The following is a 12,490-nucleotide window of genomic DNA, read 5'->3' on the forward strand; positions in this document are numbered from 1 at the left end:
GTGGTGGTGCAGTGGATAAAGCATCGACCTGGAAATGCTGAGGTCGCGGGTTCGAAAACCTGGGCTTGCCTGGTCAAGGCACATATGGGAGTTGATGCTTCCTGCTCCTCCCCCCTTCTCTCTCTCTCTCTTCTTTCTAAAATGATTAAAAAATAAAAACAAACAAAAAAAACAAGAAAGGCAGGCAGGACAACACTGACTAATTATAGTTAAAGAGTAAGGGACCACTTTTTAATTCAGGTAGAGACAAGACCACAGATCCTGTTAAAGGTGCCAGTCCGACACCATCTCCTGCACAGGTAGAAGATGAACCAACACCCCTTTCCGAGCACCCAGGTGCCAGGACCAGACTAGCAGCACTTTCTCTTACGGGCAGGAGGCAGGAACCTTGTCTCAAGTAGCAAGCAGGCCAAGAATCTCCCTTTAACCTGGGGCCACACTGAGGGTGACACCCATCATAGGCTGAGGGACAGGTCATCAGTGTTATGAGAAACTAACTCCAGGTGGCCTTTATCAGGCCCAAGAGCCTTGACCCCTCCCAGAGGAAAGTATAAATGCGTCACTGCCTGAGCTACTCTGAGTGAGCAGGTTGGGGGAGGGGAGCCCGCAGAGCATTGTTGGGGTTTCTGAGGTGGAAGCTGATTTTGTGTGCACCTCAGCTGCCGAGGGAAGGGGGAGACAGGAAATGGGTGGGGGAAGAGGAAGCCTGAGTTGGAAAGTCAGACAAAGAGGGCAACACAGAAACAAAGGCTGAGAGATGCAAAGTTAAAAAAGAAAAAGAAAAGAAAAGAAAAAAAAACTACAGTGACACAGAGCCCAGAGTCTGGGCTGCAGGCCTCAGCCCTGTTGTTATGAACCTGAGCTCTTTACAGGCTATCTCTGGGCCTCAGCACAATAGAAACACCACTGGCCAGAGTAATGATAGAGTTGATTGTTTACATTTATTGAGTGCTTACTGTTCATTATCACAATTAAGATATGTCCAACTACTTGTGAAGTGAGAGAATTAGCATTTCCATTTAAGAGGTAAAGAAACAGAGTGAGAAATTAAGGGACCGCCTCAAGTTCTGATAGAAATAAATGGTGAGGTTGACTTTGAATCCAGGTCTGTCAGATCCTGTATTCCTCAGCTGCCCATTTACCCAAGTCACCTTCCATGCGGGTCATTTAGAATTTTAAGTTCTTTCCCAGTCCTGATCTTGACGAGATAGAGACAGAGCTACAGCTGCAGAAGTGGGGATTGGTAAATTCCTGTCCACCCCCACCCCAGGCCTTTTTTCCTGCAGTGGACCCTGGGTCCCAGCCACAGACATTCAAGTAACCTTGGCCTGAATAAATGACCCAGAGACCTTGATGGGAAGCAGAGAGGACATTTACTGAGGATCCTGGGGGTCTGTGAGCCCCCCCCACACACACACAGCTGGGGCAGCAGCAGGAACAGGATGCTGGGGCTTTGTGCTCCCAGCGCTGTGTGTACCCACCAACCCCTACCTCGGCCAGGTGCTGACGCCACTGGGGCACCCCTCGCCTCCCCCTTTCCAGGTGGGCTGGGGTCAGGGGAACTGGCGGCTCAGGGGGCACGCAGAGTCCCCTTAACAGAGGGTGAAGCGCCGGCTGCTGATGTTCATGCGTGTGAGGCCGAGGTGCCGCAGCGGCGGGGCCAGGACCAGGCCGGCCCCCGGCTCCAGCTCCAGCTCCAGCTCAGCCTCGTCCAGCAGCTCTTGATGCAGATGACAGGCTTGGTCCACCTTCAGCCGGTGCAGCTGGGCCCGCAGGCGGAGCAGCTGCCCAGCCAGCTGCCGGTCCTGAGTCTGCATCTCTCGCTGCAGAGGAGAGGGGGCATAGCCCTCAGCCGGCTGCACGGCCCTCAGCCGCTCTCGCACGTTCTTCCCTTCTCGTCAACACCCTGGGGCTTTGCCCTGGCTGTGCCCTCCACACCCTTTCTCATTCCAGCTTAATCCCTCCCATGTGTCTGCCCTTGCTCTACACTGATGGTTCTAAAATAAGCTGAGCAGCCATTCTTAAACAAATACAGGTGCCTGGAGCCCTTTCCCAGTTAAATAAGTGGAACCTCCAACCGGGGAACCTGGACCTCTATATTTGCACATTTTGGGTTAAGAGCCACCTATTCAACATTTGCCTCTTAGATTCTGCCTCCAGCGTGGTCAGTGCCTCATTTTGTACTTCACAGTGTCCTTGGGTATAGCAGTTCCCAGAGTAGGGAGGCCATGTCTTTCCCATCTATAAGTGGTGGCCCAAAGAGCAGATTCTGTCCCTTCGGCCACAGAAGCTGAAGGAAATCCTTCAACAATTCTCCTTGACTGAAACACTGAACAAATCCATTCCTGGCTCCTCAGCCCATGGACACAGCTACAGGAATGAGCAGTTGCTGGAGGCAGAGTCCATTTTCATACCTGCCCTACACCTGTGGCATTAGAGGACTGCCCCCAAGGCCTCTGCAAGGCTGCTCGCCCCACCAAACTCACCAGCTCTCGTCGGAGCCACTCAAGGGCAGAGTCCATCGAGTCGAAGCCACAGATGGCCCCCAGTTTCCCCGGCCCAGGTCCAGCTCGGGCCCTGCGCCAGGCCTGGCTCTGGACCTGGGCCGTCCACTCCAGGTATGAGGGCCGCCGTGTCTGCAGCTGCAGCTTGGCCGTCAGTGCCTTCACAGAGTCCAGGCTCTCTTCCTCCTCATCTTCCTCATCTTCTTCACCCACTGCCTGGAATTTCAGTGGCCCCAGGGACATGGTGGGTTTGGGGTGAGTAACAGAACAGGGCTGCAGCTCTGAGGTTAGGGAAAAGCAGGCAATATTGCCCAGGGACAGGTGGCAGAAGCTGAGGGTGAAAGAAGTATGCCAGGGAGTGTGCGGTGGTGAATGTTCAAGGTGGGTCTGAGCGAGTCGGGGAGAGTGAGTAGATGGGTGTGGGGGGCAGAATGTGCAAGGGCTGGGATTTTCCTGGACTGCTAACCCTGGAGCCACGTGATACCCATCCGTTTGGTGACAGGAGAAACCCTGCTCCTTTGGCCCCTTGGATGAATTTTATTGTCTTTGCCCAGAAGGAGACACCCAGTTTCCCAGAAAGGAAGTTGCTCCAGGATAAGAAAAGCATCACCAACACCAGCATCCTGGCCTTCTTCCCAAGACCCAAGTAAGGGAGTGGGGAGGGCATAGGAGGCTGACAAGCTGCTCACTGTCCTCATGCGTGGCACTGACCCTTCGGCAAAGGAAGTGTCCAGAACCCGGGCTGACTTGGATTCTGGTGCTGGCTGTGTGGGGCCTTGGACAAGCCACTGACTCTCTGTTAGGACAGATCTTTGATTCAAAGCTATACACTCTAAGGAACTTAGGTTCCTTTGGAAATCTCTTTGTGTGCAGAATAAGGGTACAGCTGTGGATGGGTTCTTAGGCTTGCCTCTCCTGGCCCTTCCCAGAGCTTCAACCAGAGCAAGTTCCTTTTTGTAAACTTTGTATTGAAATACAACAAACACACAGAAAAATTTACATATTATAAATACACGGCTTGATGAATTTTCCCAAACTGAATGCACTTATGTAACCAGCACCCAGATCATACAGCAGTGTACTGTATCACCACCATTCAGGCTGGTATAGCCTTTGTGTTCCTGTTCTGTCACTACTCACTAAGGGATAATACTATCCTGCCTGACCAGGCAGTGGCACAGGGGATAGAGCATCAGCCTGGGATGCTGAGGACCCAGGTTCAAAACTCCCAGGTTGTCTTAAGCATGGGATCATAGACATGGCCCCATGGTTGCTGGCTTGAGCCCCATGGTCATTGGCTTGAGCCCAAAGGCTCAGCTGGAGCTTCCCAGTCAAAGCACATATGAGAAAGCAATCAATGAACAACAAAGGTGCTGCAACTATGAGTTGACGCTTCTCATCTCTCTCCCTTCCTGTCTGTCTCCCTAAAATAAATGGGGGGGGGGTAATGCTATCCTAATTTCTGACACTGCAAATTAATTTAACCCTTTAAAAAATATTTTCTAGGCCCTGGCCGGTTGGCTCAGCGGTAGAGCATCGGCCTGGTGTGCAGGAATCCCGGGTTCAATTCCCAGCCAGGGCACACAGGAGAGGAGCCCATTTGCTTCTCCACCCCTCCCCCTCTCCTTCCTCTCTGTCTCTCTCTTCCCCTCCCGCAGGGAGGCTCCACTAGAGCAAGGATGGCCTGGGCGCTGGGGATGGCTCTGTGGCCTCTGCCTCAGGCGCTGGAGTGGCTCTGGTCACGGCAGAGGGACACCCCGGAGGGGCAGAGTATCTCCCCCTGGTGGGCATGCCAGGTGGATCCTGATTGGGCGCCTGCGGGAGTCTGTCTCCCCTTTTCCAGCTTCGGAAAAATGAAGAAAAAAATTTCTAATGGTTCTCAAACTTTAGCACGCATTATAATCACTTGGAAAACTTGTTTAAAAAACATTGCTGCCTGACCTGGTGGCACAATGGATAAAGTGTTGACCCAGAGCATTGAGGTCACCGGTTCGAAACTTCGACTTGCCAGGTCAAGGCACATATTAGAAGCAACTATGAGTTGATACTTCCTACTTCTCCCCCTCCCCCATTCTCTCTCTCTCTCCTCTCTCTCTCAAATCAATAAATAAAATCTTTAAAAATTTATTTTAAAATAATTGCTGGGCCCCACTCCCAGAGTTTCTGATTTAGTTTATGGTAAGGGATGCATAATTTCATTTCTAACAAATTCCCATCCCAAGAGATGCTGCTGGTTTGGAACTTTACAATTTATACTTTTATGTCTGGTTCCTTTCATATAGTAGTTCCAATTTTATGTTTATATTATGGGGGTTCACCTGTGATTTAGGGGTTTTTAGTTGAAGGAAGCGTTTTGCACACAAGGACACATGCAAACATGTACATAAAAGCTTGGAACCTAGTCAGAGGCGGAGTTAATGGTGGGCACACTGGTGGGTGCCTTGGGCCCCGACTTCTGAAGAGCCCCGCAAAACCCCAACTCTACACTTTTTTCTAATGACACCAACAAGTTTGGTTTTATGCGTGCAATTTTAACATTAATAGTACATAATATTTTTATTTATTTAAAAATATGGTTAAGCCTGACCAGGTGGTGGCGCAGTGGATAGAGCGTCGGACTGGGATGCGGAAGGACCCAGGTTCGAGACCCCGAGGTCGCCAGCTTGAACGCGGGCTCATCTGGCTTGAGCAAAGAGCTCACCAGCTTGGACCCAAGGTCGCTGGCTCCAGCAGGGGGTTACTCGATCTGCTGAAGGCCCACGGTCAAGGCACATGTGAGAAAGCAATCAATGAACAACTAAGAAGTCGCAACGCGCAACGAGAAACTGATGATTGATGCTTCTCATCTCTCTCCGTTCCTGTCTGTCTGTCCCTGTCTATCTCTGCCTCTGTAAAAAAAAAAAAAAAAAATGGTTAAGCCTGACCTGTGGTGGCTCAGTGGATAAGGCCTCAACCTGGAATGCTGAGGTTGCCGGTTCAAAACCCTGGGCTTGCCTGGTCAAGGCACATATGGGAATTGAAGCTTCCTGCTCCTCCCCCCTTTGCTTGCTCTCTCTCTCTCTTCTAAAATGAATAAATTAAAAATATATATATGGTTAATATGTATTTTCATCTTCCCTGTTTCTCTCTCTCTCTCTTTTTTTTTATTTTTTTTATTTTTATTTTATTTATTTATTTATTTTTTACAGAGGCAGAGATAGACAGGGACAGACAGACAGGAACGGAGAGAGATGAGAAGCATCAATCATCAGTTTCTCGTTGCGCATTGCGACTTCTTAGTTGTTCATGATTGCTTTCTCACATGTGCCTTGACCGCGGGCCTTCAGCAGACCGAGTAACCCCCTGCTGGAGCCAGCGACCTTGGGTCCAAGCTAGTGAGCTCTTTGCTCAATCCAGATGAGCCCGCGTTCAAGCTGGCGACCTCGGGGTCTCGAACCTGGGTCCTTCCGCATCCCAGTCCGACGCTCTATCCACTGCACCACCACCCGGTCAGGCTCTCTTTTTTTTTCTTTCTTTCATTTTTCTGAAGCTGAAAACGGGGAGGCAGTCAGACAAACTCCCGCAGGCACCCCACCGGGATCAACCCGGCACGCCCACCAGGGGGCGACGCTCCGCCCCCCTGGGGCATCGCCCCCGCTGCATCCAGAGCCACTCCAGCACCTGAGGCAGAGGCCACAGAGCTGTCCCCAGGCCCAGGGCCATCTCCGCTCCAATGGATCCTCGGCTGCAGGAGGGGAAGAGAGAGACAGAGAGGAAGGAGAGGAGGAGGGGTGGAGAAGCAGATGGGTGCCTCTCCTGTGTGCCTTGGCCGGGAATCGAACCCGGGACTCCCGCACACCAGGCTGACGGTCCACCGCTGAGCCAACCGGCCAGGGCCTCTCTCTGTTTTTTTAAGGGGCCCAATATTTACTTCTGTGCCCAGGGCCTCAACCTACCTTAATCTGCCTCTGAATCTAGTGGCCCTTTGAAGACAGGAATCCATCTTATTCTTCTCAGTAGTCAGCACTTAACACAGTGTAGATAGACATCAGTGGGTTTTTTCGTTTGTTTTTTTACAGGGACAGAGAGAATCAGAGAGAGGGATAGATAGGGACAGACAGACAGGAACGGAGAGAGATGAGAAGCATCAATCATCAGTTTTTTGTTGCAACACCTTAGTTGTTCATTGATTGCTTGCTCATATGTGCCTTGACCGTGGGCCTTCAGCAGACCAAATGACCCCTTGCTCAAGCCAGCAACCTTGGGCTCAAGCTGGTGAGCTTTTGCTCAAACCAGATGAGCCTGCATTCCAAGCCAGCAACCTCGGCAACCTCCGGGTTTGGAACCTGGGTTCTCTGAGTTGCGTCAGAGTCTGACGCTCTATTCACTGCACCACCGCCCTGTCAATCTAAGTGTGACTCTTGCTAGACTGAAAACCCCACTAACAGAACTCATTCATCCTTTTGTTCCAACACTAAATATAGAACCCAACTCAGTGTATAGACAATTCTTATTTGGTTAAAGGATGGAGTGATAGGGCACAGGGCTCCAGAGGGCAGGACTAAACCAGAAATGGCCACCCTAATGGGAGCCCTTAGGCAGGGACTTCCAGCTGTGGTGGGGAAGGGGGGCCAGCTACACAGCTGCTAACATTTAAGGTAGATCAAGGGATTTCCCCCAAGCAGCCTCAGATGTAAAGGGGGAAGTGGGCAGTTCCCAGTTTCACACCCACACTCACACCAGAGTCCAGGAGAAGAGATGGTACCTTTCTTTCTTTTCTTTTCTTTTCTTTTTTTAGTCAGCAGGAGTGCTAGCACTTCAGTCTAAAAAACCAAAAATATTGAGTGCCTCCTGCAACTCAGGCAGAGGTTAAGGGTTTTTAAGCAAGATTATTCTCCCCATTTCACAAATGGTGAAATTAAGCTTTCCTTAACAAGTTCTGTCTGGGGTCCTTGCTAAGAAGTACTGGCAGTAAGAGGGGGAACTTCCTCTGAAGTTGTGTGATAGATCTCTTCCTCCAAGGGGCCTCCTAACAGCGGTCCTGCCTACGTCACCAGCTGCCCAGCCAGTTTCTGTCCCTTTCCAAGTTCGCGCTTGCCCCGCTTGACCCTCCTGGGGTCAGTCTTTTTTGCCGAGTCCCAGGCTTGTCACTGGAGGAATGGAGTCCTCGGAGTTGATCCGTATGGGCCCGGCCCAAGCCGAGCTCTTGTGGGGCCTGGCGGCACCCAGACTACGCGACACGCTATGCATCAAAGGCCACCACCTGCTGCGGTCTCCAGGGCGGCAGGCGACTACGGACCTGTGGCTGCTGCTGTTGCATAGAGTCGACTCCATCGAGAGGCGGTGAGCTTGGCGGGGGCGGGCCCAGAGTTGGGAACTTCGCGGCTCCGCGGGGTGAGGGGAAAGGACAAGCACAGTTGGAGCTGGTGCATTATGTCCAATCCTATAAAACTGATTTCTCCTCCCCTTATGGGGGGCGAGGTACACTAAGCCCAAACCTGTCCATCTCCAGGGCCGCGAGTGACTCGGGCACCAGGTTGTGCTGTAAGGACCTGCGCGTGCTACAGCTGAACATGGCGTGGAAACGACGCGGGACATAGCCTGCTCCATCGAAGCCCTTAAACTACCCCAAGCCCGTAAACAGGGGCTACTGAGCAAGAGTCTTCAGCAGCCAGTGTTATCGTGGGGCACGGCTAATGGCTAGGGAATGCGGGGTGGTCTGAAGTACTTGAAGAGGTGGGAGCTGCGGAACCGAGGAGCTGGAAAGGTGTAGATGAGATGATTCCATCTTTCCTAGATCCCCTGACTTCCTTCCCAAGGCACTGTCCTCCCTGGAATCAGTCATCGCCCCCTATCCGTTCTTCTACCGTCCCAAGGGCTTGAGATTGGGTGACGCCTGGCACTTCTACCCGCCCGAATGCTGCTTCCAAGAGAGGAGCCCGCGAGGGGGGCGCGGTCGAGGCGGCCTGGGAGGAGCGCGGGACGTGAAGCTCACTGGGTGCTCTAGACCTGGCCTTCGCCCCTCCCTGTGCCGCAGACCGACGCGGGGCGGCTGAGCGAGGCGACCGAGGACTGCAGCTTGTGCCCCAGTTGCCTCGCGCTGTGCATGACGATGCCCTGGAGCGCAGCGTCCGCTTCCCTGTGCTCAGCCACCACCACGCTCCCCGCAGAACCATGAGTCTCACTCCCCCCCCGAGTCTCGGCCGCTAAAGCCAACCGCGACGCTACCGGGCCCTTTTCTCAGCTGGCCGGGCCAATTCGCTGTCCCACTGCTGTCCTGGCTGCCGCCCTTCCTAGCCGCGCCGGGTCACCCGCCGGCTCCGCCGAATCCTGCCTTCCCAGACACCCGCCCCGCGCCTCTCCCGGGTTCGGAGTGTAAACTCCCTGGCCCCGCCTTCTGGCCGGTCCCTGACGCTGACGGCTTGTCCCTTCTTTGTCAACCCAGCACCCGCCCATGGTCCCTCCCCATCCTGCCACAAGCAACCCGGACCCGGGTCCGAGGCTTGTGAGTTCAGCTCGTAAGGCCCCTGCGCCCCATCCCGCTCCTGCCAGCGCTGACCCGCTCCAGTGCGTAGACTCGCCCAGGAGCTCTTGGAGCGAAGTCCCTGACCCAGAGCTGGTGGGTACCGCTTCAGGAGATGAGCCCCTGTCTGCAGGTGCTGCTACGTCCCAGCCAGCCCCTGACCGGCTCCGGAAGCAGCGCTGAGCGGAGGAGCTGCTGCGGCTGTGCTGGCTGGGGCTCGCCCCGTGGCCCGGGGATTCGTCGTGGATACGCACTCGGCCCAGAACGCCAAACAGGCCCGCTTGCCTGGCGGCCGACCGAATCCAAGGCCACCTACTCGGGCTGGAGAAGGCTGCACTGGCCCGGGACAGGTAAGGTAAGGGGGCTTCTCCGGCTCTCCTGCAGGGCTCTCCATGAATAGGAGGGGTGGCATGGGGGCTATAGAGCTGAAAGGGGTGTCTTACAAGAAACTTGAAGACTTTTAGGCCTTTTTTGGTAGCCATTTCACCAGGTGGGCATCACCACATGCATACTCCCACTGATAGAGCTCATGACTCTCTGGGTGCCCTAACTCTGCTGGAAAGACCTCTTTACATTAAACTGAAAACTGTCTTCCAGTTGACCCCCCCCCCCCAACACACACACACACTCTCTCTCTCTCTCTCTCTCTCTCTCTCACCTTGTTGGTCCCAGCTCCCTGCCCTGAGGACTGTACCTGCCCAGCTCTATCTATTCCCTCTGTCTCCAGATGATGATAGTACTAAGAAGAAGTCCTGAGGGAGTTTTTGTGCTTTGAGGGGGGTGCACTGCTCCCCTACTCAGGTACAAAACTCTGTTTATTCATTTATTCAACCAACATTGAGTGCAAAGGCTGAGATGGTGGCTAGTCTAGACATGGCCACGACATCAGCAGTATACAGGCAGTTAAGAGTTCAGTGTGATAAGTAGCAGCACAGAGTAACCGCCTCTATCTTTTTTTTTTTTTTTTTTTTTTACTGAGACAGAGACAGAGAGAGAGTCAGAGAGAGGGATAGACAGGGACAGATAGGAACGGAGAGAGATGAGAAGCATCAATCATGTTTTTCCTTGCGACATCTTAGTTGTTCATTGATTGCTTTCTCATATGTGCCTTGACCGTGGGCCTTCAGCAGACTGAGTGACCCCTTGCTTGAGCCAGCGACGACCTTGGGTCTAAGCTGGTGAGCTTTTGCTCAAACCAGATGAGCCCTCGCTCAAGCTGGCAGACTCCGGGTCTCAAACCTGGTTCCTCCGCACCCCAGTCCGACGCTTTATCCATTGCGCCACCGCCTGGTCAGGTTCTATCTTAATATAGGTAGTCCAGAGAAAGTTTCTGAGAGTAAGATGCTTTAGCTGAGACTGGAAAGAGGAGGGGGAGTTACCCAGAGGGTGGGAAAATGACATCCCATGTGGATGCACTGCAGGTGTATAGGAAGGAGCCTGGTCATTTGCCCTGTCTGGGAAACTGCAAACACTGCAGTACAGTGGGAGAGTAGTGTGTGACATGGTGAGAGAGGTGGGGCTCAAGAGGTGACAGGGGCCAGAGCTAAAATCTTAAGGTAGTGAGGAGCTACTGAAGGTTTTTAAAAATGGGATGTGAAATATAGCACAGGGAAAATGGTCAGTAATATTGTAATAACTATGTATAGTGTCAGATGGGTACTAGACTTATGGGGTGATTGCTATGTAAGTTATATAATAAAGTCTAATCACTACATTATACACCTGAAATTAACATGTCCACTTTAATTTGAAAATATTTTTATTGATTTTAGAGAAGAAAGGAGGGGGGAGAGAGAGAGACAAAGAGACAGAGAGAGACATTGATTTGTTGTTCTACTTATATACATTCATTGGTTGATTTGTGTATGTGCACTGACTAGGGAATCAAACCCACAACCTTAGCATATTGGATGACACTAACCGAGCTATCCAGCCAGGGCTTTGCAATTTAAAAAATTTTTAAATAAAATTTTTAGATAAAAAAATAATTTTGAAAAGATTCCCTGCCCTGGGTAGGTAGCTCAGTTGGTTAGCATCGTCCAGATATGCCAAGGTTGTGGGTTTGGTCCCGGGTCAAGGCACAGGGAATCAACCAATAAATGTCAGATGCATGGAATGGCAAATCAGTCTTTCTTTCTCCCTTCCTAAAATCAGTACATTAAAAAAAAAAAGAAAGAAATCCAATGAATGTATAAATGAGTGAAACAACAGGTCCATGTTTCTCTTTCCCCCTCCTTCCTCTCTCTAAAAAAATCAATATAGGCTCTGGCCAGGAAGCTCAATTGGTTAGAGCATTGTCCTGATGCACCAAGGTTGCGGGGTTCAGGGTACATACAAGAATCAATCAATGAATACATAAATAAGTAGAACAAATTGATGTTTCTTTCTCTCCCTTCCTCTAAAAAAGTCAATTAAAATTCATTAGTCCTGCCTGACCAGGCAGTGGCGCAGTGGATAGAGCATGGGACTGAGATGCAGAGGACCCAAGTTCGAGACCCCGAGGTTGCCAGCTTGAGCGCGAGCTCATCTGATTTGAGCAAAAGCTCACCAGCTTAGACCCAAGGTCGCTGGCTCAAGCACGGGGTTACTCGGTCTGCTGCAGCCCCATGGTCAAAGGCACATATGAGAAAGCAATCAATGAACAACTAAGGTGTCGCAACGAAAAAAATAAAATAAACTTAAAAAAAAAAATTTCACTAGTCCTGACTTGTCCACATTCACATTGGGTCCTTTTCCACATTCTCGCTTTTGTCCATGCAGTTCCCCCTCCTAAGTATTTCCATGTTTTTGTATACCTGGTGAAGTTCTGCTGAAAGACCCAGCCCAAATGGCATATTCCTAATTAACCCCTGACACTTTCAGGCAAAGCTAAGCAGAACTCCTTGAGAACTAGGACCTTGTCTTGTTCCACTTTATTTTAGCACCCAGTATAGGATTTGACAGGCACCAATGTTTGCAGGAAAAAGAAGAGGTTATTACTGCCCCAGGGCTATCACCCTAAGAATCCCTGAGCACATAGCTGAGTCTGGAAACTCACTCCCTCTCTTCACTGTGGGAAATCAGAACTTGTGGCCTGGGCTCAACTAGTCAAAACAAAAAAACCGCCAGAACCCACTCTACATGCTCAATCCTTTGGCCATCTGGACCTCTGTGGAGCCCCAGAGCCTATGACTGTAGCAAGGTGACCCACTCCATTTCCCTTCAGGAAGTTATCCTCTCTTAACTTTCTTACCTGTCCTCCTCTTCCTCAGGCCTGTTTCTGCACTGGACCCGTCCACCTGAGCATTCAGAGGTAGCATGGGAGAAGGTATGGCAAATAGTGACAGATGAGAAGACAAAAGGCTGTCAGCCAACAGTGTCAGCCTCTGAGCCCCAGCCCTAAGTGCTGGCCTTGTGAAGTGGCTGAGATGTTTCTGAGAACTCTCCAGGCCACTCAGCATGCTTGGACCTTGGATGAGGTTGCCTCCAACCAGCCTAGTCCATT

The 12,490-nt window shown here is 51.5% G+C and overlaps 1 protein-coding gene and 1 pseudogene across 1 annotated transcript; one reads left to right on the plus strand and one right to left on the minus strand.

Annotated features, from left to right (window-relative positions):
* Positions 1 to 932: 932 nt before the first annotated feature.
* Positions 933 to 3,154, minus strand: FAM167B (family with sequence similarity 167 member B). The gene is made up of 2 exons (XM_066265096.1): positions 2,487 to 3,154; positions 933 to 1,823 (listed from the first exon to the last, which is right to left on the minus strand). The coding sequence occupies exons 1-2, from the start codon at positions 2,745 to 2,747 to the stop codon at positions 1,593 to 1,595; spliced, it is 492 nt and encodes a 163-aa protein (XP_066121193.1). The 5' UTR covers positions 2,748 to 3,154; the 3' UTR covers positions 933 to 1,592.
* A 4,368-nt stretch (positions 3,155 to 7,522) lies between these two features.
* LOC136330063 (myotubularin-related protein 9-like) lies at positions 7,523 to 12,388 on the plus strand (annotated as a pseudogene).
* The last annotated feature ends 102 nt before the right edge of the window (positions 12,389 to 12,490 follow it).

The sequence above is a fragment of the Saccopteryx bilineata genome, chromosome 3, assembly GCF_036850765.1.
Source record: "Saccopteryx bilineata isolate mSacBil1 chromosome 3, mSacBil1_pri_phased_curated, whole genome shotgun sequence".
NCBI classification, from domain to species: domain Eukaryota; kingdom Metazoa; phylum Chordata; class Mammalia; order Chiroptera; family Emballonuridae; genus Saccopteryx; species Saccopteryx bilineata.

Coding starts and splice junctions, on each gene's coding strand:
- FAM167B (XM_066265096.1), bottom strand. CDS start 2,747: ATGTCCCTGGGGCCACTGAAATTCCAGGCAGTGGGTGAAGAAGATGAG. Junction 1,824..2,486: donor AGTGGCTCCGACGAGAGCTG/GTGAGTTTGGTG, acceptor TCTCCTCTGCAG/CGAGAGATGCAGACTCAGGA.